Consider the following 23411-nt stretch of genomic DNA (forward strand, 5'->3'; position numbering starts at 1 on the left):
TTCTAAACCTCTCTACACTCTAAAATAGAGATACGGTCCATACGTTATCAGGGGTGGGCTCGTCAACCATTCAAAACATGCGCTCGCTACAAAGCTGCATTTATTTTCACTCAAAACGTGTTCTCGCCTGCCGAGGTTATGGAGAGAACTTTAGCTCGCTCGTCGAAGAATGAAGGAGGATGTTGCGACACCTGCTTTGCGGCAGGTTGAGTGACCCGGCCGGAAAGAGAACGGAACGACTCCTGCATACACGCCAAAAAGACAATGGAGGCCTTACGTCCGGCAATGGCCGGGGTAAGCCCCGATTCCTGTCCTGGGAACACAAAGACACCATCCCTTTTGTTTTAGTAGCGCCCCTCAGCAGAAGCTGATCAGGTGCTTCAGGAATTGCTCCAGCTGCCGGGAGCACGTGTGTTTGTTTATTTGCATTATAGTGCGAGTAAGCTCTGGCGCCCCCCATAAAACGCCTTGTCAGCCCATTACGACTGGGCACGTAACATTCGCACGCTGGATTATGGGCACACGGGGACTTGTTTGGGATATCGACCAGTTAGATATTGACCAAAATGAATAGAAGCCTCGGGTAACGTGTTCTGGAATGACGAGTTGTGTATGTATACGCCCTTAAACCTGCGGTAGAACGAAATAATCGCTTTATTCGAAGTTTTTCACGGCCCTCACTGCCATGCAGAAAGGGAAAGCCATCATTGCTTCTAACGAATCACCGCTTATAACAAACTGCGTTTCCTTTCCCGGAGACTTCGTTATAACGAGGGTTCATTGAAATTACACGCATATTGTAAACACTCCTAATAAAGAAATTGCTCTATTCAAAGGGTCTCATCGGTCCCCAATATAGTCCACAGAGAGCGAATTATCCCCACTTTTAACAAGGTATCGCTGATAAACAAGCCAGATTTTTGGCTTGAGGACCTTGCTATACCGAGAGCGTACTCTGTATTCATATGTAAACATATATGAATGATGCAGGAAAGTTCCTTGGCGTATGATACATAAGAAAACACCCGACTTTTCACTCATCTCACGCGCTATTTGCGAGTTTTCTCTGTTTTATAGAGCCCTCTCTCTCTCTCTCTCTCTATATATATATATATATATATATATATATATATATATATATATAGAAAATAAGGGTTGGCAGTCAAGAAAACCTCGGAAGGCAAAGGGGGGGTTGTGGTGGGTCATAGAAAGAGATGAAGAATTTTTTGAGTAGAAAAGAAAGTGGTGAAGAAATGCCCGCCAGGTGGGAGCCCGCCGGGTGGGATCCCACCCGGCGGGCATTTCTTCACCACTTTCTAAAAAATTCTTCATCTCTTTCTATGACCCACCACAACCTCCCCTTTGCTTTCCGAGGTTTTCTTGACTGCCAACCCTTATTTTCTGTCTTATTTCACGGAGCCCTTCATTTCCCATCTTCTGATTCGCTATATATATATATATATATATATATATATATATATATATATATATATATATATATATATATATATATATATATATATATATATATATATATATATATATATATATATATATATATATATATATATATATATATATATATATAGAGAGAGAGAGAGAGAGAGAGAGAGTTTTGAAAAAGGACGCAGCCTGATACAGGAGCCACTGTCTCGACAAACAAATCTACGACAAAGCAATGGATTGGCGCTATATAATGCCTGGACAGCCGAAACTCACTGTAGCAGCCCTCTATGAAGATATATCTGGAGCGCATTCAAGTGGTCATCACAGCATCATTCACAATCGGCGCGTCTCGTGCGTGGCACTGCTTTCCGCATCCACGGCTCTCGCAATGCTCTGCACGCCGAGACAGTGAGCTCCGCCGAGTCGCCCCAGTGGAGCTCCGATAAAAATATCCTTCTTTAAAATTCCGACCACGAACACGTCGGTTTGTTTCCGAGTGGTCAGGTAGGCGCATCTTCATCGAAACAAATTGTAGACGGCACCATTCGCTGCACTGAAACTTCCAGGCATGCTAGTGTCTCGCTAAGTGACTCTGAAGTTCCTAATTTTTTTCCAAAGCGACACGAGAGCAATATCGTTGTTTTTCATCTTACAGCCCAAGGAATGGTCAGCCACCCAAGTGTAGGGTTGCAAAACTCTGACCGCAGCAGCAGCAGCAGCAGCACAATGCTTCCAAGACAATGGCGTGACTCGGACGGGACGTTCAGCGAGCCGCGCAGCACCGGACGCGGGTCGGCCGCCGACAGCTGCTACTGTGTACACACATACACACATGCACGCACGCGGCCACAGCGAGGAGAAAGACGAAGACAAAGCCGAGGCCGGTGACGTCACGACCGAGAGGGAAAGGCTGTCTCACCGGAACTTGTCCAGGTCGCCGCTGGTAAGCGTGAGCTGGCTCACGCTGACTGGCATCACGGCGGCGGCAGCGGCGCCCGCGCGGTCTCTCTGTGTGTGCAGCCAGCGCGGAACACGCGGCCGCCTTTTAAGCGACCTCCTCGCCTCCGAACCTGCTCCTCCTCCCGGCTCTTTCCTTGCCGGTGGCGCCCCACTCCTCTCCCCCCTCCCTTCCCCCCACCCCGTGCAGCGACCGCGGTGGCCGCCCCGTTAATGAGCGCTGACCGCCGGGCCGCGGAAGAATGGTCCCGTTATGCCTGGCGTCACACTCGCACCGGTCAGTCGTGCGGAGCAGCCGCCGCTCCGCATGATCTGGGGGAAGACAGCCAGAACTTCAGTCTCGAGCGCGCCTTGGAAAACAAACATCGTGCGCAGAGTTTAGCGCGAGAAGTGCGCGGGGAAACGGTAGAAAGTTCTTTCTTTTTAGAGTGGAGATGTTGTGGGCTATTTTATAGGGTTGAAAATAGGGAGGAAAGAAGGTGGCCATCCTAACTCCAGGATTTCACTGGCGGCCCCAAACAACGCCCCCTGTGTCTCTCTGTACCAGTGCGAGGCCACCGTGCACAGCGATGACCCTACCTGTTATATTCTGATCAAAACTGCCTGCGTTACAGGGTGTGTAAAAAAATAGTCACGCCGACAAAATTAATCTTGCGGCAAAGCCAACTGTCCAGTGAATGCTCCGTAGCTCTCAATCTAATGTAGGTATCTCGGAAAAATCGTACCGCAATTGGCCGGTAGGACGACTTCATCATGGAACCGGGTTTCATTTAGTTGTCATAATTAGTGACTTCACAGCGAAGTTTCAGACTGTACAGAATTCCCGGTTGCTGTCAATACACGGCCGTCTACATGGTACAGCGCCATGTTTGTCCGCTAGAATAAAAAAATTCCCCGCATTTCCCCGAGGGGAAGAATGTGAAAGTGCGAATGCAGGAGTTGAATTTGCGCGGTTCGGTAATGTTCGCGAAAGAGAAATAACACACACACACACAACTACAAAGAAAGAAAGATGCATTTATTCACAGACACCTATTTGTGTTGTCGTTGTACTTGATTGCTAGAGCGGATCTCAGCTTTGAAATTTCGTGTCAGTACTCCTTTAAGCGGGTGCATTAGCCCTTCTCACGCCCGATTCTTGGCCAATCCCCCACGTGGGTATGTGCCATGTCAGCGGCCAGGCAGCGCGCGCCCATCTCCCCCCGTTGCTAAGGAAGACGAGGAGATTCCTGGCCAATCCCCCACGTGGGTATGTTCTATGTCAGCGGCCAGGCTGCGCGCGCCCATCTCCACGTGCGCGGACATCGCCGGTGGACGCAGGTTCAGGGTCGCTTAAGAAGTGCATTGCACTTAAAAGTCTAGCTCTTCCAAGTTTCATCCGGCAAATTAACCAGGCAGTATGCTCAATCGCGAATTGAAAACAACGTGTTCATTTCGTGCACTTGTACTGCGGCCACGCCGCTCGTCATCCTTCTTCACGTGATTTTTTTTTCATAATCAGCGAGTGTAATGAATGCCTGTCTTCAAGTTAAAACAAACATTTGCCCGAACGTCATTGCTTCGCACTTTCTGTGCATACTGATAAACCCCGAAAAGTAAATCCCGAAGCGATTTCCGAGGAGTCGGTGAAAACCGAGCCGCCCCACGAATTCGCGCTGCATTTAAAAGCGGGAAACCCGACATTCGCGGAAATTGAATCTTCGCGAGAATCTCGGTAGTGCCGAGCGTGTTCGTTCGGAATACTCACTGTGACAAAGTTTTTTTCGACTGAACCTCGCCTTCTGCAGCGCGACCAGTGTAGAACGGCGAGTCTTTACGAAAGCTCCCCTTGATTTATTGGTCATGCTCGTGTCGGGGGCCGATAAACAGAAAGTCGGAGGACATGTAAGCACTTCTCATGGGTTGTGAATGTCTAGATGAACGCCTGCACTCAAAAAAAAAAAAAATAATAAAAAGGTTGTGGCATTCACTAACGGAGCACTAACAAGTTAATTGTCCCACTATACACTAGGTACTTAGTAACTGGAGGTAGTAAATGCAGCACTAGTCAGGATTACTAACTGAAGCAGGCAGTAATCACCCCTACCTTCACTAGTGAAGTCCTAGCGATAACACCCTTCTGAGCTACATGCGTTTACTAACTGGCCGTGCATAACCTAGTCATAAGCACGACCTTAATCTAGTGTATACTACTTCCTACACCCAGTTAATTTCCTAGCCATGCAGTTGCTAGTGGCAGAGCCTATATACGTACCAGTAAGGTTCGTAAGGAGGTAGTAAATACGGCCGTTGCTACTCTTTTACGACACTTCTTATTAGGAGTGTAAGACGCCTTGCTTCCACCTCGCGTTGGCGAAGGGCTCTGTGATATTACCGCTTGAGACGCTTTGCTTCGTGATCCGCTTTGAAGCTTTCGAACGGCTTCGACCCGTCTCCTACACGTTGCGGCGCTGCTCTTTCCCGCCGCCGGGTAATGGAACACTTCTGAAGGAGCCGTTCATGCTACAGGACGCCGGACGCCGGTTTTTTTGTTCAATGCGCCATTTACGACTTTCGCGTTACAAAGAATATAAATGTTCACACATCGGCAGCCAGCCGCCAGCCGAGTAAACGACCCGCATCAAGCGCGCGACTGGTGAAACGTAAACCACCGCCGAACTTCCGTCCCGAGACGCCATGAGCCGTCTCGTGGCGCCGCTGCGCCGCGAGTGTTTACACGTACACACACGTGTGAGGTTCGGATTTCAAACTGGCTCGCTTGCGAGGCGCGTGATCTTTGCGCCAGGAGTCGCCTCGCGCCCGTGCAACGCTCTACGGACGTTCTCAGTGCTCTCCGCCGCTCCCACCAATTCTGTAACGTTACGTAATCACGTATTCCCCATCATTAAACCACTTTTAGGGACGAAGCACCTTAGGGGGCTTGGCGTCTGTGTACACAATGTTACGCATGCGCGAGGAGCATTTGATTAGATTAGATTGAATTGGATTGAAATGGATTGGATTGTATTGGATTGTATTAAATTGAATTGAATTGAATTGAATTGGATTGGATTGGATTGAATTGGATTGGATTGGATTGGATTGAATTGAATTGGATTGGATTGGATTGGATTGTAATTGCACATACTGTACACGCGCGTTGTCACTCATTTACATGCGCAAGTGGGCAATGCTACGGGTGATTTACGGTAAGAACGATCCCCAATACTTCGCCCACTCGTCATAATTCACTTCGTGGAGATGCGTGAATTTTTATTCTCATGTCGAAGATGAGTCCTTACTCTGACATTCGACTCACGCGCAGACATGGCATGTGTATTTTTCGACCTTTCTTTTCTGGTCGACGATGAACCCGACCCTGTGGCAAATAGATTGCTAAAAGTAAATTCCCGTTTTTTTTTAATGCCAGGTATTTGCATGCTCCCAAGATAATTACGATGCACCTTGTTGGTTTCGCTGACAAATGCTAAAACTAGGGGTTATTTCTGTATGGGCGCATCTGGGCGAGCATGCCCGCTTAGCAGCGTATCCACATACTAGCTGGCGTGCCCCCCCCCCCCTTGCCTGCATGCCGGATACATTTAACGATTCTCAAGTACTAGCAGCGGTAAACATCGGCCCGAAATAAGTCGCGGCAACACTGTGGAGCGAAACACACGTATCCATAGGAATTCCCGGCGTGAGACAAGATAAGGCAACTCACGGGCTCTTTAGGTCAACGCAGCCAGCCAACTCAACGGGTAGCCCACACATGCAGGGCAACGCAATGGACAACGTAACGGGCCTCCCAGAGTATCTAAAACGTTCGGATAGGTCCCCAAGAATGTCGCGGCAGCTCCTGCTGTGTTTGGATGACCGAAACCGTTGCTTAGCTATACACATCTCGTTTTTACATGATGGGTTCAATAAAGTATGTTCTCTGCAGTAATCACAATTGATAACGTTTTCTGTACGCAGTTGTTTTACAATGCAAGGCCCGTAAAGCGCCGATTTCTTCTAGACACTGAAAGTAGGCTCCGAAAAACACCGATTCCAGAGTGGGGGGAAATCGCCGTGAAGTTATCCCCGAAAGTGGAAAACCCAATAAAATAAACACGGAACAACAATCAAGGCAAACCGTCTTCGAAATGCTTTCATTGCGCGCTCCTGAAGAGCATGTATCAGAGCAGCGTCGCTCATATTGGCACGTAAATCCAGCTTGTACGTATAAGCAGCGGAATGACTTGCAGGATCGCGCTCCCACCCTCGTGTCTCGAGAAGTACGAGCGGGATGGCATGTCAGGCATTAAGGAGTGGGATGATGACGTATGTAATCGCGTACCTGCGTGACGACGTGTAATAATAATCACCATCATCATCATCATCATCACGCGATCGCCACTGAGGGGAAGGTTGAGGAGTTCCTCCTCCTCTCATGGTTGTGGAGATCCTGGCGCCCGAGCCATTGCGCGATCGCTAGGTTTCTGCCGTTGCGCGGCGCTTTCCGCCTCTCTACCCGAAATGCCGGCTCGTCTCGGCGCCACTGTGTAGATCCGAGCCGTCTTCTCAAACTCCTGCCTGAAGTGAAGGCTGCAGCGACCGTTGCGGCGATAAAACACTGTCGCGCAGCAGGTGCTACGCCCTGGTAGTGGAGCCAACCTGACCTCATTAGTCCGTTTGAACGATTCCCGAACTCCCCCTCTCGCCGGGACGCGAACGCGCGCCCTGCGCGGAGGTTCGTTCGGGGAGACGCTTCCAGGACGCCGAAGGTATGTGACGCTTTCTTTACCAGCCGGCTGCAACTCTGTTGCGCCGGCGGAAGCCCACCAGCCCTCCCGGCTGCCGGCCCGTGCCTTAGGCTGCTCCTGTTGTCCCTACGCTTGCATATAGTAAGGCCGTACCTACCACTCGACGATCACGCCCTGCGGTACGCGCCTGTGAGCGAATGGGCCGCGTCTCCCTCGCTGCTGCGAGCCAATCTGGCCAGCACGGCGGTGCGCGCGCACAACGTGCGCCGCACCCCTGATTTTGCACTGACCGAAGAGTCCACTGGCTCTGCGCCGACGACGCGCACATTTGCGCGTGGCGCCCCATCGCCCCGTTCACCTCAAGGGAAGTACGTACTTGTACTGCAAATTATGTAACTGGAACGTTGGTGTAAAATAAACGTCTTCCCTCAAAACTCTGGGCATATTCATTTGTCGCCCCTACTCCACCTGCCCAATAGAGGCGGTGTTGAGTTGGCGCGACGGCGCTTCAGTATCGTGAGCGTGCTTTTCTACGGTCCCTGCGTCCGAAGCCGACACGAGCCACCTTCTATGGACCTGCCCTGTCCTGCAAACCTCTCGCCTGCAACATCTCCGGGGCACAGGACTCCATCCTGGGAGACCCCCTGATCTACAGCGGTGGATATGGGGCCCTCAGTACCGATCGCCGCTGACGTTTCTGCGTGAAACAAATGCGATGTTGTACATATAACTGCTATGCCGTAAGGCAAACTCTCGCAAAAAAAAAAAAAAAAGTGAGCGTGCTCAACTAGCTCGAACCCACGGTGGTTCCTCGCAGTGTGCATGAGTGCATGGCGTTTGTGCATATTGTGAGGTAGAGAGACTACATGGTATAATGACGAGCCAAATCGTTTCTCGCAGTTGAGGGAGGCGTAACGAATGTATTTCTTTTACGTGGTGCGTTTGCTTCTTGAACCAATTGTACCGAATTGTTAGGAATTCGATCACTAAAAATCATACCACCCATTTTTTTTTTGTACGAAAATTTAATACTAGGTACGCGGCACGTATCCGTGAGCCGTTGGAGGCAGTGTAGGTTATCTGCTAGCAGTACATGTGGCGTATGCCCTTGTAAGTCCCGACATGTGTTGTTCTACATTCTATCCGCTGCGGCTACACCAGAGACTGAAACACAGTTTACTGCCCTGAAGCTTTTGCTCTAGACCTGAGACGTAACGAACGAACAGCAGGGAAGGTAAAGGACAAGTCTGCGTTCAATCTTTTTATAAATTTCCCGTTCACTGTACATGTCCTTCTCATGTAATATTCACTCCGCTCTCACCGTGAATTATTCGGTGTAGCTAAAGCCGAGAAAAAGTGCCCCGTATAAAAAACTATCAGCACGTGAGCATCACGCGTCACTTGGCTCAGTTGGCGAGAAGAGAAGAGCGCGGGTTCCCCAGATTGGCGTGACAAAGCGGCGTGACAGGGAGGTGTCGGTAAAGAGCGTGGTCAGAACACGTCGACAAAATTTTGCCCAGCCATAAAAACTGGTGCCCTTCCATTTGTCAAGATGAATGACCTGCGAAGCTGGGCACAGTCGGCGGAGTGCACAAAATAAACCACGTTTGTTTGTAATTTGCGACTGAGCATACTTCCTTGCCATTTAGCTTAAAGGGGCCCTGAAAGGCGTTTTGAGCACACTAAATTGACTAGCGCAATCGCTAGATTGGGTCGCCAACGTCACCTGTGCCAAGTATTACTCTTTTACGCGCAGCGGAAAGCTCACACTTTTGTTGCAAAGTTTGTCGCTTTTTTCTCACCCTTCCCTTCGTGTTTTTGGACGCCGCCATCTTCACATGTCTACATCATCGATTCCCAGATGTTCGTCATGAGCTAGACATCCTGCTATTGGGCGGCTTTTTCACGCACTTCCGGCAAAGAGATGAGTCGTCTGCTCAGCGTCGGCTCGCCGGCTGATCTGCCAGCGGAGTGCCGGAGTGCTTGGACATTTTACGACAAACGAAACAAGTGCAAACAAACGCTTAACCGTTTGTATTGAATGCAACAGGGCCATAACACGACATGAATATTCTCTTACTTGAGTACGTCCCATAAAGAAAACGTTGAAGCCCCGTGGAACTTCTTTCTTGCAATCGCAGAGAACGCCCTGAGCCGAATGCCCGGGTTTGACGCATACATTTTATTCAACTTCCAAACAATCCAGAGATGTGTTTCGAACGAACACAACGTCACAACATGCGTTGCAAGTCCGAACCGCGATTGACAGACGATGGGTTGCCTCCTCCTGCCCCTCGTAAATTCGGCACTCACCTCGCGCGCGGTTTGCGGGGACGAACAGGCGCACAAGCCGAGATGGCTTTTAGCCACGCACACTGCACATACCCCATGCGAGGTTGAGTCGTACGCCGCTTGAGAAAGATAATCCAGACCATGGGAAGCACTATCCACCCGCAGAAGTACAACGTCGCAGTTTATCGCGAAACAAAGGCGTCCACAACATCCACAACACACACACCATCGCCTCCTGTAATGCCAAACGCTTCTCGCACTTCCAAATGGGAGTGAGTAGTATGCCTGCAGTGCCCATATGCCGCGAGGTGGGGCCGCAAGCTGAACCGGGATCACGCAACCGTAACTGACTTCTAGAGCGGTTTGTGCCTTGTTTCTAGGGCATTCGATGTTTGATATTGTCAAAGAAATGGTGCTCGCTCCAGCGCTAGAAAGCTCAGAGCCGCGGAGGAGCATGTTTTGCCAACGTTGCCGCTCTCCACCACGCGTCGCCCCAAGCTGAACTGGCGTTTTGTGCACCGGTTCTGTATCGGTTTAAAATGTCTTTTTCACATGCTGCCGCCAGGAATTACCACCGCCACAAAATAAGACCCGGCACCAGCGGGGCCACATCTGATACGGCGCTTTTTGGATAAACAGTGCGCTGTGCATCCAAGGGAGCGAGCGCAGGATCCTCCCCGTGCGGCTGCGAGTTCGCCGCCGATTAAGAGTCGCGTGCCGCCGATAGCAAAGTTCTGCAGCAACGTACACCGTGAAAGGGCAAGGCCAGGCCGCCGCACACATGCGGCCAGATTTTTCGTTCGCTTTTCCAGCCTTGAGCGGAGAGCGGGATTCATGGTGTCAACAAAGCTTGCCCGTAGCAGACGGCTGTGTGAGCAGCGCAATAGCGGAAGTACGTCACCGCCGGGGAGCGCAGCATCATGGGAGGGAAGGCTCGCTCGCCGTCAACAGCGGAGAGTAAGTTGAAAGGAGGAGGAAACGCGGCGCGACGATAATACGCGGTTTTTGATTTACGATTTCTCAGCTAATACTCATCGCTTCAACAAAATTTTTGCGGGAGGAGATTGCTAATACATTGCTTTATTTGGTTACATGTACATCCACGCATCGGCGGAATGTATTTCAGGACCCCTTTAATGAAAATTCGAAGGACTCGAGCTTCATTCTAGCGAACAAACATGGGGCTGTCTGTTTTCCTCTCGCGCCATCGGCATCTCACTGTCTGTATAACACACAACCCAACCCGCTCGACCAGTGAAGACACCAGACAGGTCGTAATCGGCTTTGACATACCCGTGTAAGCTTTCCGCCAGCACAACGGGCATGTCATCAGTGAGGGCATCAAGCCTATAGTTGCGCGCGAACCCCTCCCCCCCCACCCCCACCCCCCTTCTTCCCTCCACTCGTCACACGTTCACGAATAAATCGGCAACCGCTTATGTGCGCATGCTTAAACGTGAAAGACACCGGCAAATAACATTTGTGAAAGAGGGTTTTACGGTGGCGAAAAGGAACGCCAAAGCGGCACCGAGGAAAGCGGCTTCACCGGAATTAAAACTAGAGGGGGGGTTTTAGACATAATACTGCTTCGCAGTAAAATGCCCTAGAGTCTTCATATCTTGACGCAAAACTGCTTAAATTTACCCTAAAAATGACTTCCCAGCAGCGCATTTGTGTAAAACGTGAAGCCTGCTTTAACAGGTCTCACCGGTGCAAAGCTCAATCTTTGTAAAGCTGGCTTCTCACAAGTGAGAAGCAGTGAAGCCTATTCATAACGAAATCGAGCTCTTGCATGTCTCGCGAGTTCAGCAACACTGCGAGCAACACGGAACACCGGAGCGCAAAACTCGACGAGGTACCTATCCAGAAGCGATGCTCACGCATTCTCATATCATAAAGGAAAGCCCAGGTGCCACTGCAGTTCTAAGCGAAGCTTACAAGGCTAGAATTCCATGGCATTTTTTATGTCTGCGAACACAGTCATGTGAGCGCTAGGCATTGGAGAACGAACCTTCTGCGGTGGGTGTGCTATTACCATGTAGTCACCGCTAAACTCGGACGCCTTTAAAAACATGATTTATGTTTTCGAGTTTATACGTCTGAACACTCCAATACACATCTTGAGTAGGGTAGTTAATAATATGCGCTTTTTTTTTTTTCGAAATCAAGTCATGGATACCTAAAGGTTATCACGACTTGGACATGCGTTTCTAGTAGATTAAGTAAACAACAGGCACCATTTTCATGATCAGAAAGGTTAAAATAGAAGTGTGCGCGTGTATCTATGAGTCTTTCTTATGGATGACCGCCGTGAACGCTCAAGAGAGACAAACTTATCCTTAATTCTCTGTCACCTCCATGCCGTGTGCTTAAAAGCTTCGCTGGCCATCCACCCTCACAGGGAAGAATGGCTCGGGATTAATTACACGTGTCGTAGTAGTTTGGGGATGGCTTGGGTACGTGCCAAAGGTTATATGCGCCTGATGAAACTGAATGACAAGCTAAATAAGCTAAACATGCACACCACCTTCCTCACGCGGCCCCTCGCTATCCTGAGGGTCACTCCAGTCAAGTTGTTGTCCCTCCTAACAAAAGGGATCATATGCCCGCTTCCGAGGAGAAAAAATGCCTTTAATTCTAGTCCGTCACCCATATTCCGTTTCACAAGCTTGTTCCGACGTCGGTAAAGCTACAGTTGGAATGAGTCAATAGGAAGAGCCGGAAAAGCGCTTGCCAACCGTCCTTCTTGTGTCTCTTAAATTGTGTTTATCGCTCCCCACATTTTTTAGAATAGTTTATTTTAGTACAAGTATGCACCAACATTCCCAAAAATGTGCTTTATTGACGTTGTCCTGCCTCGAGCTCATTTTTCCCCAAAGAGGAGCAAAGGCAGTGGAAATACCCTCAACTTCGAGGTTAATTGCATGCAGGCTGCAGCTGAGGGAGTGCAGCGACAGGGGACCCGCAGTGGCAGCCGCAGGCTGACTCGAAGGGGCCATCTACTGACCACAATTAACCCACAGTTCAAGAGGGGACCCAAAGTACAATTGTGATAAAATGAAATACGACCAACGGAGCGCGTGGCTTCCAGTACATGCCGTGCATCCTAGCGACGGGCCGTGTATGCGCAGTGCGACGAGAGTTGTGTCCAACGTTGATATGGAAACACCGTCGTTCGGGGTGCGAGCGTTTTGGTTCGTCTTCCTACCGCGTTCGGCGCTAGCTCACGTAAGCGTTATCTAACTTTGTTGCTACGATCAGTGAAAACGGCGCACGCAGATAAATTCATTTATTTTTTATTTCGTGCTGAACACCCAAAGTCTGATGGAAATACGATGGTCTTTCCATATCAAGGTTGGTCAAGAACGTCGCCAGGATGCGCGGCATGTACTGAAAGCCACGCGCTCCGTTGTTCGTATTTCATTTTATCACGATAGTACAGTGCAAGAGGGGCGCCGCAGTGGCAGCCGAAGGCTGTCACTGGTTGTTGTTGTCACTGTTGTCACTGGTTGTCACTGTTGTTGTGGGGCGTACAGCAGGCTTTCCTGACGATAATGGTATAAGATGTGTCTGCCAGTCAGTCAGTAAATTTTATTGATGCGAAGGAGGGAGGGAAAAGGTGGGGCTAGAGAACTGAGCGGAGCCCTCTTTCCAGGGCCCCAGTTCCAGCTACCCCAATCTTCGCTCTTCGGATTAGCTCTCGCTGAGTCTCGAGGGCGGGGCTGGCCATGTATCTAGTGTGTTGGCGTCGCGGTTGTTCTCTGCTTCAACAACTGGCATCATTTCCGCGCGAATAACTGGCCCACGAAATACACATCCTGCATACGCAAGCTGTCAGCTTGCTTCACGAGGTAGTGTTACAGTGGCTACCTGGACATCCTTGGATAAAACCAGCGCGAACTCAGACGAAGACGAAGGAAGTGTACCACAAGGACAGCCGCTGGAATTGTGTGGCATGTGCGTGTCCTTGTGGTACACTTCCAGCGGCTGTCCTTGTGGTACACTTCCTTCGTATTTGTCTGAGTTCGCGCTGGTTTTATCCAAGAATGTCTTTCCAGCTAGCCCAGCTTGCAAGCCTCCTGCTACCTGGACATTGTGGGGTGAATGGGAATGTGGTGGCCGACGAAACAGCTTGCGCGGCCCACACCAAATCTAGTGTCATTATCCCGATTACTTTATCTCAACGTGATGCCGCGTCACTTGCCTACTCCGTGGCGTGGCAATTACAACTCTCAATATGGACGGATGGATCAAACAATTATCAGCCGTTGTACAGAATTGATCCCGCCTGCAGTTTCAGAATGCCGTGTGGCCTGGGAAAGCGCGACGAAGCAGTTGTTCACCGCATTCGCCTCAACGTCGCTTCTACCCTCACTGTCACGTATGCAGTGTTCGTGAGGACATAGAACATCTACTGTGTGTGTGTCCCCGTTACGACACCCCGCCGGACGTTGGGACTGCGTGCTGATGCATCACTGAAACTTTGCGACGCCATTGGCCCATGGCAGTCAACTGCCGCGGCAACATGGAGTACCCGGGCCTTGGTGTCATTTCTCTGTGACTCCAGCCTGAACGAAACTCTGTGAATGTTTGCCGTAACTTCACTTCTGTTTGTGCGCCGTGTGCGTGATCCTGCATTTGTCAGTTTGTGTGCTTGTTTGCTTTTGTAGTGTCTGTATGACTTTTTGTGTCTTCGCTTCCTTTCACTTCCGCACCTCTCATGTTCATGTGGAGTAACAAGCCAAGCTCGCTGCCAGGGTGACTTCTCCTCATCATTAAAGGCATTCCTCCTCCTCCTATCTGAGGGTCATATAAAGGGACATACCCAGGATGCGTGAAAGAGATTTGGTGGAACCTCTCTACATTATGTTTATTCTCAACCGGGGGTTCCGGGAGACGATTTCCGGGAGACGATATGCAGTAAAGGTATTTTTTTCTTCCTTCCCGCCCAGTGGTGGGAATAAACGGCGGATTTTTCAGGTGAAGCTGACGGTGGTGTATTGTCTCATCTCGTTTTGTTTGTTTGTCTTCACTAATTCTCGGCTTATGACGTGCGGTAGATAGGGTTTCGAGGAGGGAGTATACTAGAGAGCACTGTAGGGGTAGAGTGTAATCCAGGAACGAAGACGGCAACTTCACGAAGTGTCTCCTCCACCTCGCGTCACGTGCGGCCCGTGGGTACCACCAATTTCCGGCACTTTTGAGGCCTCAGGTGCCCCAGAGAAAATATAATGTGTTCTAGAAGATTCCTACCCACGGGGCACGTCAAAATGATGTGATGAGCTTTTGCTGATGTGCCGGATGTGATGCAGCTTCCTTGATTTGGTCGTACACATGCGAACATTCAAACATGGCTAGGTACTCGCGAGCGGAAAAACTGCTGCGCTAAAAGCGTATTTATGTCCGTAGTACTGCTCACTTAAGTAAACACTTCCTAGACCAGTGACAAAGATTAATACAATAAATTTATTGGATTGATTTAACCATGTTAAATATAGCCACACGCAGTGACTGAGTTGAGCACAATTAGTCTGATACTTCATTTTTTTTTATATTTTTGCGCGCACCTTAGGTTGAGCCAAAAACGAAAAGAGAAGCCCAATCAGTGTTCCTTTCTTGCTGAAAATAGTACTTTCATGCTAGAAAATTTACAGAGGACATGCGCACCGGTAACGGTTATTCACATGAATTTATATACGGCTCCCGGAGGCTGTTGCACCCACGCCTTTTTGAAAGAAGACATAGTCAAGCCGAGAAAGCGCAATAGAAAGGAATGCGCTTCGTACAAGCTGTTTTTTTTTTATCTTTCGTTTTTGCCCGGTCCTTGAAGATAACAACCTGATGGCAAGTGCGCTCACGGCACTCGGCGGGCTGAACACTGAGAGAGCAACAATGTAAACATCTCCTCTCTCTACAGACGGTCGCGTTCAAATTACGCACGCTCAAAGCGCTCAAATTACGCTCAAAGTGCTCAAATAAGCGCTCAAATTACGCGCGCTGTTTGGAATTCACGCGTCCGCCAGAATCGAATAACACCACATTCGGAACGTGCACTCTCGTCGTCCGGGCGCAAAAATTACCCGCTGCACTCAGCGGCGGCTGACGATTTCTGCTGGCTCAACAAGGGTTCTTCGAAGTGCCCGGGCCAGCCCGAAAGCCCGAGCCCGGCCCGGCCCGCGGACCGAGCTCGGTTCGGGTAGCACGCATTTTCTCCGGCCCGAGGCAGGCTCGGGCTTGAATCAAAATTTTGTCGGGGCGTGCTGGTCCGATCCGGCCCGGGCAGTTCCTGAGGCCCGGCTATCCTGTGCCGCAAATTGTAACTTGTTGGCAAGAGACAGTTTTCGTCTTGATATTTCAGGTAAGGTGAAAACAAAAAAAAGGAAGTGCTAATTCACTACCGCGCCGTTAAAAGACATGATAAAAAGACGATTGCACTTAGAAAACATTCACATCAATAAAAGAAACGTCTGGGTCTCATCAGCTTAGTGGGAGAGAGCGGGACAGAAAACGGGGGCACTCCAGCCACAGACTACAACATGATTGTATTTTCTCTCTCCTTTTCAAACTAAAACAAACAGAACAAACGTGACCTGGATTTTGCAGTGTGTGCAGGGTTTGAAGAACCAATTTTCTAAGCAGAGCCCATGATTTTTTCGTGCAAGAATTTTTTAGAGCCATGACTAAAGGCAAGAAAGAACAGAAGCGCAGATAAAATCATGCTGCCAACGTAACTAAAGGGAAAGACAAAAATCGAATGGTGGAACCGGACGCATCGTCTGATCAAATTTCAGAGAGGAATGGAAGAACGAAAAGTGCAATATCTGTTGAAGAATTGCAATAATAAAAAAATCCACTTACTCGGAATCATTTAAGGTATCCTCGGGTGTGCGTTGATTTCGAAGACTGGCAAATGAAGTTACACGACTACCGGAAATACAGCTTCTAAGTGAGGATGAGTTGTACAAAGTTCGGTCCAAGTTTAAAGGAAATTTAAATCAAATGTAGTCGTATTCGCTTTGTGCTTACGCTTTTTAGGTTAACAGCAAACTTCTTCAAGTTCATGTTAATATCCTGTCGGACCAGGGATGATATTTAACAACACTCTGGCGGGCTCGGGCCGGGCTCGGGCTCATATTATAGAAGTTTGTCGGGCTCGGGCCGGGCCTGGGCCGTGTCTCTATCGGGCCGGGTCGGGCCGGGCCTAGAAATTGCGGCCCGTGAACTGCTCTAGTTCTTCGCATGCGGCTGGTCTCTTATTCTCACGCCCATTTTGTGGAAATAACAAACGCAATTTTTATTACGAAGCGCGTGCAACCTACTAGGTTAGACGTCTGTGCGAAATATGAACGTGCAGATGCCATCGACTCGCTAAAGGGACCCTGCCACACTTTCGATAAGCGCTTTCACTCTTTCCTTCGCGTCTGGAAGCACTGCAAAAGCTATAGTTATCGCCAGCACGGAGCAGCACTGCATGATTTGTTCGTCGCACCAGATACGCCTTTCATTTCTGCTTTGTTTTTGCGTCTTTTTTTGAAGGTTGCTATCGAAAAGCGTTCATTGCTGCAATTGAAGGAAAACCGGCCAACAGCCGCTACATAGCCTTAGTGACGCAATTGGAGAGCCAAAAATCTTTTGAGCGAGTTTCCAAGTTATCTGATGGGCATAGAGCAGTAATTTCTGGCTGAGGTACTTTGCGACCCCCTAATCCGAGTACTGGGTGTGTTGGGTGACTACGTTCTGCAAGCATGCATGATTTCAAAAAAAGTTGAAAAAGGTGTTGCAGGGTCCCTTTAAATCGCTGATTTGAACAGCTACAGCTTCGGGCGCCGTAAGTGGAAGAGGTACTGTCACTTATCTTTCATCAAAGCCGAAGCGAGCATCAATGCTACCTGAGTGACTGGTCTTGATCTTATTAAAAGAAGTATACAGGAAGTGAAATACGTGCAATGCCAACAACGGATTCAGAGTCACCTATTTGAAGGGAGGGTGGAGAGGGTGTACGTTCGAGTCGGGCCAGGAGTAAGGGGGGAAGTTCGAAGGCGCTCAGGGGTGTGGAAGGGGAGCCACTGTTAGCTTAGTATCGCTCATAGCCCAAGAAAGAAAATCGGCCTGTTAGCAAGCCGACCTCGTATAAAATATGATATGCCAGGCACGCTTAGAGGGTCATAGAAAACATATGCAATAACGTCGGGACTTGGACTAAAGGATCTCTCTCTCTCTCTCTCTCTCTCTCTCTCTCTCTCTCTCTCTCTCTCTCTCTCTCTCTCTCTCCTCTCTCTCTCTCTCTCTCTCTCTCTCTCTCTCTCTCTCTCTCTCTCTCTCTCTCTCTCTCTCTCGGGGATGAAAAATGAGGCGACATGACATCACGAAATTAGTGATATGTGGACACAAATTTCTAGCTGGTGGTGAAGCAGCAGACATTTTGTAGTGTGAACAAGTGAAATTTATGGGTTAACTGAATGGCTGAAATTGAGATATACACTCACCCGCCGCGGTGGCTCAGTGGCTAAGGCGTTGCGCTGCTGAGCACAAGGTCGCGGGTTCGATTCCCGGCCGCGGCGGCCGCTTTTCTGATGAAGGCGAAAAGCAAAAACGCCCGTGTGTACGAGATTTCGGCGCACGTTAAAGATCCCCAGGTGGTCAAAATTAATCCGGAGCCCTCCACTACGGCGCGCCTCATCGCCTGCGTTGCGTCGGCGCGTTAAACCCTACAATCAATCATGAGATATACACTCTAGAAACATTGATAAAACAACAGGCTAAACAAGAATTTGAATTTTGTTCGATTACACTGAAAGTGCAAATTTTCAGAGTTTGTACGGCACTTTATCTTGTGCTGTATCTTGTACTTTGCATGCTTCCAATGCTGACAAGGCAGAACATATATTGTCTGTGATATGTTACACAAAGCATAAGACATGCCGGGCTGATTTGTGCGTTATGTCACATATCATAAGAATACCTTGAAGACACATTTCAGAACGTCTAGGACTCATCGTTGAAATCTTTATATCATAAACGTGTTGCTGATCTTCTTCGACATGTTGTTTGACTCTTTACGATATCAGACCTTTATAATCTTGCAGTATATCGAGGTCTAGTAGAAGTCCTTATCATCAAAGACATGTCGTTATACTTATTCGACAAGTCATTGAAATCTTTGCGATATTGGACTTTCACGATGTTGAGGACTATGAGATGTCGTTGAATCCTTAAGATGTCGAAAACATGTCGTAAAAGTTATTTGATTGTCGTTGAAATTCTTGATAGAAGACATTTTTGATAAAATAGAAGACATCTCGTTGAATTCGTTATGATATCATGCATGTCTTAAGGATATTGTCGCCATATTTTCAGCTGGGACATACCGGTACAAGAAAGCGCTGAGAGTTGCATTATGAAAGCTGGCTACCTATACAAAATGCAACTCCCTTGAAAATGTAACTTATTTAATACACTCACACTGCGCAACAAAGTGCCTCTGCTGCCTAATTATGCTGATACATCCAGGACAGTGGGTATTAAAGTTTTAATGCACCTGGCTGTCCATGTCGAACAGGCATGTAGATAGAATATCGTATTGTTTGCTGATGACTTGCCTACAAATAATCACCATGAGTCACTGAGAATGCAACACAAAGTCAACAAGAACTCCACACTAGAAAACTTATTGTGCAGACCCCAATGAAAATTCCGTTGAGTTGTCAATGTGTAAACTCAGTGAACATTGAGTTTCTGTTGATTTTCCGTTGAATCAATACGAACTCACTAAAACGTCAGCAGAAATTCGGAAACCATTTTTTCAAGGGAAAACAACGTTTATTTTAAACAATTACAGTAGCGGAGAGAGAAAGAGAGAGAACCTTTAATGAAAGATGAAGAGAAGCAAGCGTCCCATGTGAAAGCATGGAGCAGAATTTTTAAGTGAGTGGTGGGAGAAACAAGTAAGCAGGCTAAAGGGTTTACAGCGAAGGTTTACAGCGCCACGATCTTTCGTTAACTCACCCGTTGTCGTAATTCGCCGATGAACACGCATTGCGGCAAAACCAGATCTATGTCAAAAGTTCTGTAACTGGCGTTCTACTGTCCATACACAAAAAAAAAAAATCGTCATCCGTTTTACCGCTAACGTGACAGTGGCTGCACTAAGTTGTCAGTTCACAGTGTAGTTGTAAACAGTTCGGAAGTCCTGACTGCTGGAAATGCAAGAGCCTCTGCGGGACAATATGGTTCTAGAAAGAGGCTGCAATACCTGTCGTACAACAACCCGGTCCTAAAACAAACTGTGGCGGCGCCCCAGCAGCTTGCGTCGTCTGCTGCCGCAAACGGGCACGCTCCAGGAACGATGACGCTGGGGCTGAGCCACGAGTGGCGAGTGCTGACCACGCGCTTGCGGTGCGCGCTGGGCACGAGCGTGGAATAAAGCGGGGACCCCAGTTTGGGTCCACGGCGCTGTAGCGTGCAGACGTGTGTCTTCTCATCTCTCTGTCGCCGTCGCGACATTGGTGACCCGGACGTTGCAGCGGAGCCACGTATTCAGAATGGACCCTCCCCGCGACGTCAGCGGTCCTTCTGTGTCCTCCGCTGCCTCTTCACCTGGCATCTCCGCCGTCGCTTGCCGTTTGCCCCCCTCCAGCGCTAAGCACCCCGACGTGTGGTTCCTTCAAGCCGAGGCAAGTTTCCGAGTGAGTCACATCACGTCGCAAGAGACCCGCTTCAACCATCTACAACAGTCACTGCCTATTGAGATCGCGGTTGAGGTTCGTGACATCCTTGCCAACCCGCCTACCACGAACCCTTACGACACGTTGAAGGCTGCCATCTTGAGCCGCACGAGCCCTTCGGAACGGCAGCGTTTCCAGGGGCTGCTTTCTGCAGAGGAGTTGGGTGACCGTCGACCTTCGCAGCTCCTTCACGAACTGCAAACCCTGCTCGGCGACGCACCTTCTGCCACGGACTCCCGTTTGTTGAAGGAACTTTTCCTGCGACGGCTCCCCTCTTCTGTGCAGATGATCCTCGCGACTGCTTCTGACCTTCCCTTATCCGCGTTGGCCGCGCATGCTGACAAGATAATGGAAGTCGCTACGTTGCATCCGCCTTTGTCCACGGTGGCATCCGCTCGATCTTCCGACCATACCACCGTGGCGGCGCCTGCTACTCCTTTGCCCTCACCGCTATCCGACGACCTCACCGCTCTCCGAGAGCGCATGCAAAACTTGGAGGAGCTTGTCGCCTCGGCTGGTTACAGCTCGCCGCCGCCTCGCAACCCTCGAGCTCGCCGGTTTTGCCCTTCTCGCCGTACCCCGTCTCCGCAAGTATTTCGCCAGGAAGGCACAACGCGCCAGCCACCTCAACACCCTGATTCATTGTGCTGGTACCATCGCCGCTTCGGTGCAGCGGCGCAACGTTGCACCCGTCCTTGCGGCTGGCCGGGAAACGGGACGAGGGATCGTTAGCGGCGGCGACCGATTCCCAAGCCAGCGACAGTCGCCTCTTCTACATCACAGATGCAACCAGTGGTCAACGTTTCCTAGTTGACACTGGTGCTGAAGTGAGTGTGCTCCCCGCTAATTCCTGTGACCGCACTCAAGCACCACTGTGCCATCTCCAAGCTATTAACAAGTCCAGCATTCCCGTGTACCGAAAAAAAACCCTGATGGTAAACATCGGCCTACGCCGTGCGTTCCGCTGGATTTTCCTCGTGGCCAACGTGAGTCACGCCATTCTAGGAGCCGATTTCCTTTCGCACTTCGGCCTCCTGGTTGACATGGCCCGAAAAAGAATCCTGGACGCCACAACCGGCCTTTCTGTCATCGGCAAATCGTCTCCAGTCCATCCGTTCGCATTTACGCTTCTTTGCGACCTACCTTCTCCGTACCGGGAATTGCTGAACGAGTTTCCTTCCCTGACTGCCCCTCCAGACTGGACAAAGCCAGTGAAGCATGACGTCGTTCATCAGATCATCACCACCGGTCCACCTACGCACGCCGTGGCGCGTCGACTGGCTCCAGAGAAACATAAAATCGCGGAACAGGAATTTCACCACATGGTTGAAATCGGCATTGCTCGCCCTTCATCGAGCAACTGGTCCTCGTCGTTACACATGGTCCCGAAGAAATCAGGAGACTGGCGACCCTGTGGTGATTACCGCTCCTTGAACGTGGCCACTGTACCCGACAGGTACCCCCTACCTAATATACAGGACTTCACCAATAACCTCAGTGGATGTACCATCTTTTCAAAGCTTGACCTCCAAAAAGCCTACCACCAAATCCCCGTAGCCCCGGATGACGTCAAGAAAACTGCCATCATTACACCGTTTGGCCTCTTCGAATTCACTCGGATGCCTTTCTGGTTACGCAACGCAGCTCAGACTTTTCAGCGCTTCATAGACGTCGTCCTCCGTGGTCTACCTTTTGTTTTCGCCTACATAGATGACGTTCTTGTCGCCAGTTCATCGCTATCTGAGCACCTGCACCATCTGCGGATAGTTTTCGAACGCCTAGCAGAGCATGGCCTCATCCTTAATAGCGAAAAGTGTGCGTTCGGGTTGCCGTCGTTGGAGTTTCTCGGTCATTTCGTTGACTGCAATGGAATTCGCCCTCTGCCAGACAAAGTGAAGGCCATAATCGACTTTCCCCGACCTGAGTCCTTGCGCCAACTGCGCCGTTTCCTAGGGCTGGTGAATTATTACCGACGGTTCATCCCGGAATGTGCGGCCATTGTTCAACCTCTCGAAACTTTCCTTCAAACTTCCAAGTCTCCCGAGTGCAGTCTTGAATGGTCTGAAGCTGCTGATCGCGCATTCACTACCACCAAGGAGCGCCTGGCCTCTTCTACCCTCCTCGTGCACCCGCGCCACAACGCTCCCACAAGCCTGATGGTAGATGCTTCCCACTGTGCGATTGGAGGTGTACTTCAGCAGCACATCCGCGGCAGCTGGCACCCGCTCGGTTTCTTTTCGAAGAAGCTTTCTCCCACTGACCAACGGTACAGCACTTTCGGACGGGAACTCCTGGCGGCATACCTCGCTGTGAAGCATTTCCGCTTTTTCCTCGAAGGCCGCAGCTTCGTGATCTTCACCGATCACAAGCCTCTTACGAACGCCTTCAAGTCATCGAAGACTACATATTCTCCCCGAGAGACGCGACATTTGGCTTATCTTGCAGAGTTTACGACAGACATTCGGCATTTCAAGGGAGTTAACAACATTCCCGCCGACGCCCTTAGCCGTATTTCCGCCATACAGCGCTCCGGTTTCAGTTCTCAGGAGTTGGCCTTAAGCCCAAAGCGATGACGAGGAGCTCCGAACTCTACGTTCTTCAAACAGCTCCTCTCTGCAACTCGAGGACATTCTATGCCCTGATTCGGGAATCAGCATCGTTTGCGACATTGACCCGGTCTCAGGCCGCAGACGGCCGTACCTTCCTGCGTCTCTCAGGCGCATTGCCTTCAACTCTATTCACCGTCTCTCTCATCCTGGAGTTCGTGCCTCTCGGCGTTTGATTGCCGAGAGATACGTCTGGCCGGGCATGAATACTGACGTACGCGCCTGGGCCCGTTCCTGCCTCGCCTGCCAACAATGCAAGGTCTCTCGGCATACCACATCTCCTCTGGCTACTTTCCCACTACCGGACTCAAGGTTCTCCACAATTCACGTGGACCTTGTTGGCCCACTACCACCATCTAAGGGCTGCCGCTACATCTTGACAGTGATCGACCGTTTTACCCGCTGGCCGGAGGCTTCTCCAATCGACGATATTACGGCCGAGACTGTTGCTTCCACGCTTATGTCGACGTGGATCGCCCGTTTTGGCGTGCCGTCAGAGATTATCACAGACCGTGGCCGCCAATTTGAGTCCACACTCTTTCGCCGCTTGACATGCCTACTCGGTGTTACTCACCTAAAAACAACGGCCTATCATCCTCAAGCCAACGGCATGGTCGAGAGGTTTCATCGTCAGCTCAAGGCCTCGCTGATGGCTCACG

The 23411-nt window shown here is 49.9% G+C and overlaps 1 protein-coding gene across 1 annotated transcript in view; it reads right to left on the reverse strand.

Moving 5' to 3' along the window:
• Nucleotides 1-2523, reverse strand: part of Nep2 (M13 family metallopeptidase neprilysin 2) — a 93641-nt gene extending 91118 nt beyond the window's left edge. The window contains exon 1 of the mRNA XM_077675992.1: nt 2366-2523. Within this exon, the coding sequence (XP_077532118.1) occupies nt 2366-2421 (56 nt within the window). The 5' untranslated portion in view covers nt 2422-2523. The remainder of the gene's footprint in view (nt 1-2365) is intronic.
• Nucleotides 2524-23411: the final 20888 nt, after the last annotated feature.

This window comes from Haemaphysalis longicornis, unplaced genomic scaffold (assembly GCF_048455015.1).
Source record: "Haemaphysalis longicornis isolate Haplotype H1 unplaced genomic scaffold, Haemaphysalis longicornis Haplotype H1 scaffold_7, whole genome shotgun sequence".
In the NCBI taxonomy this organism is placed as follows: domain Eukaryota; kingdom Metazoa; phylum Arthropoda; class Arachnida; order Ixodida; family Ixodidae; genus Haemaphysalis; species Haemaphysalis longicornis.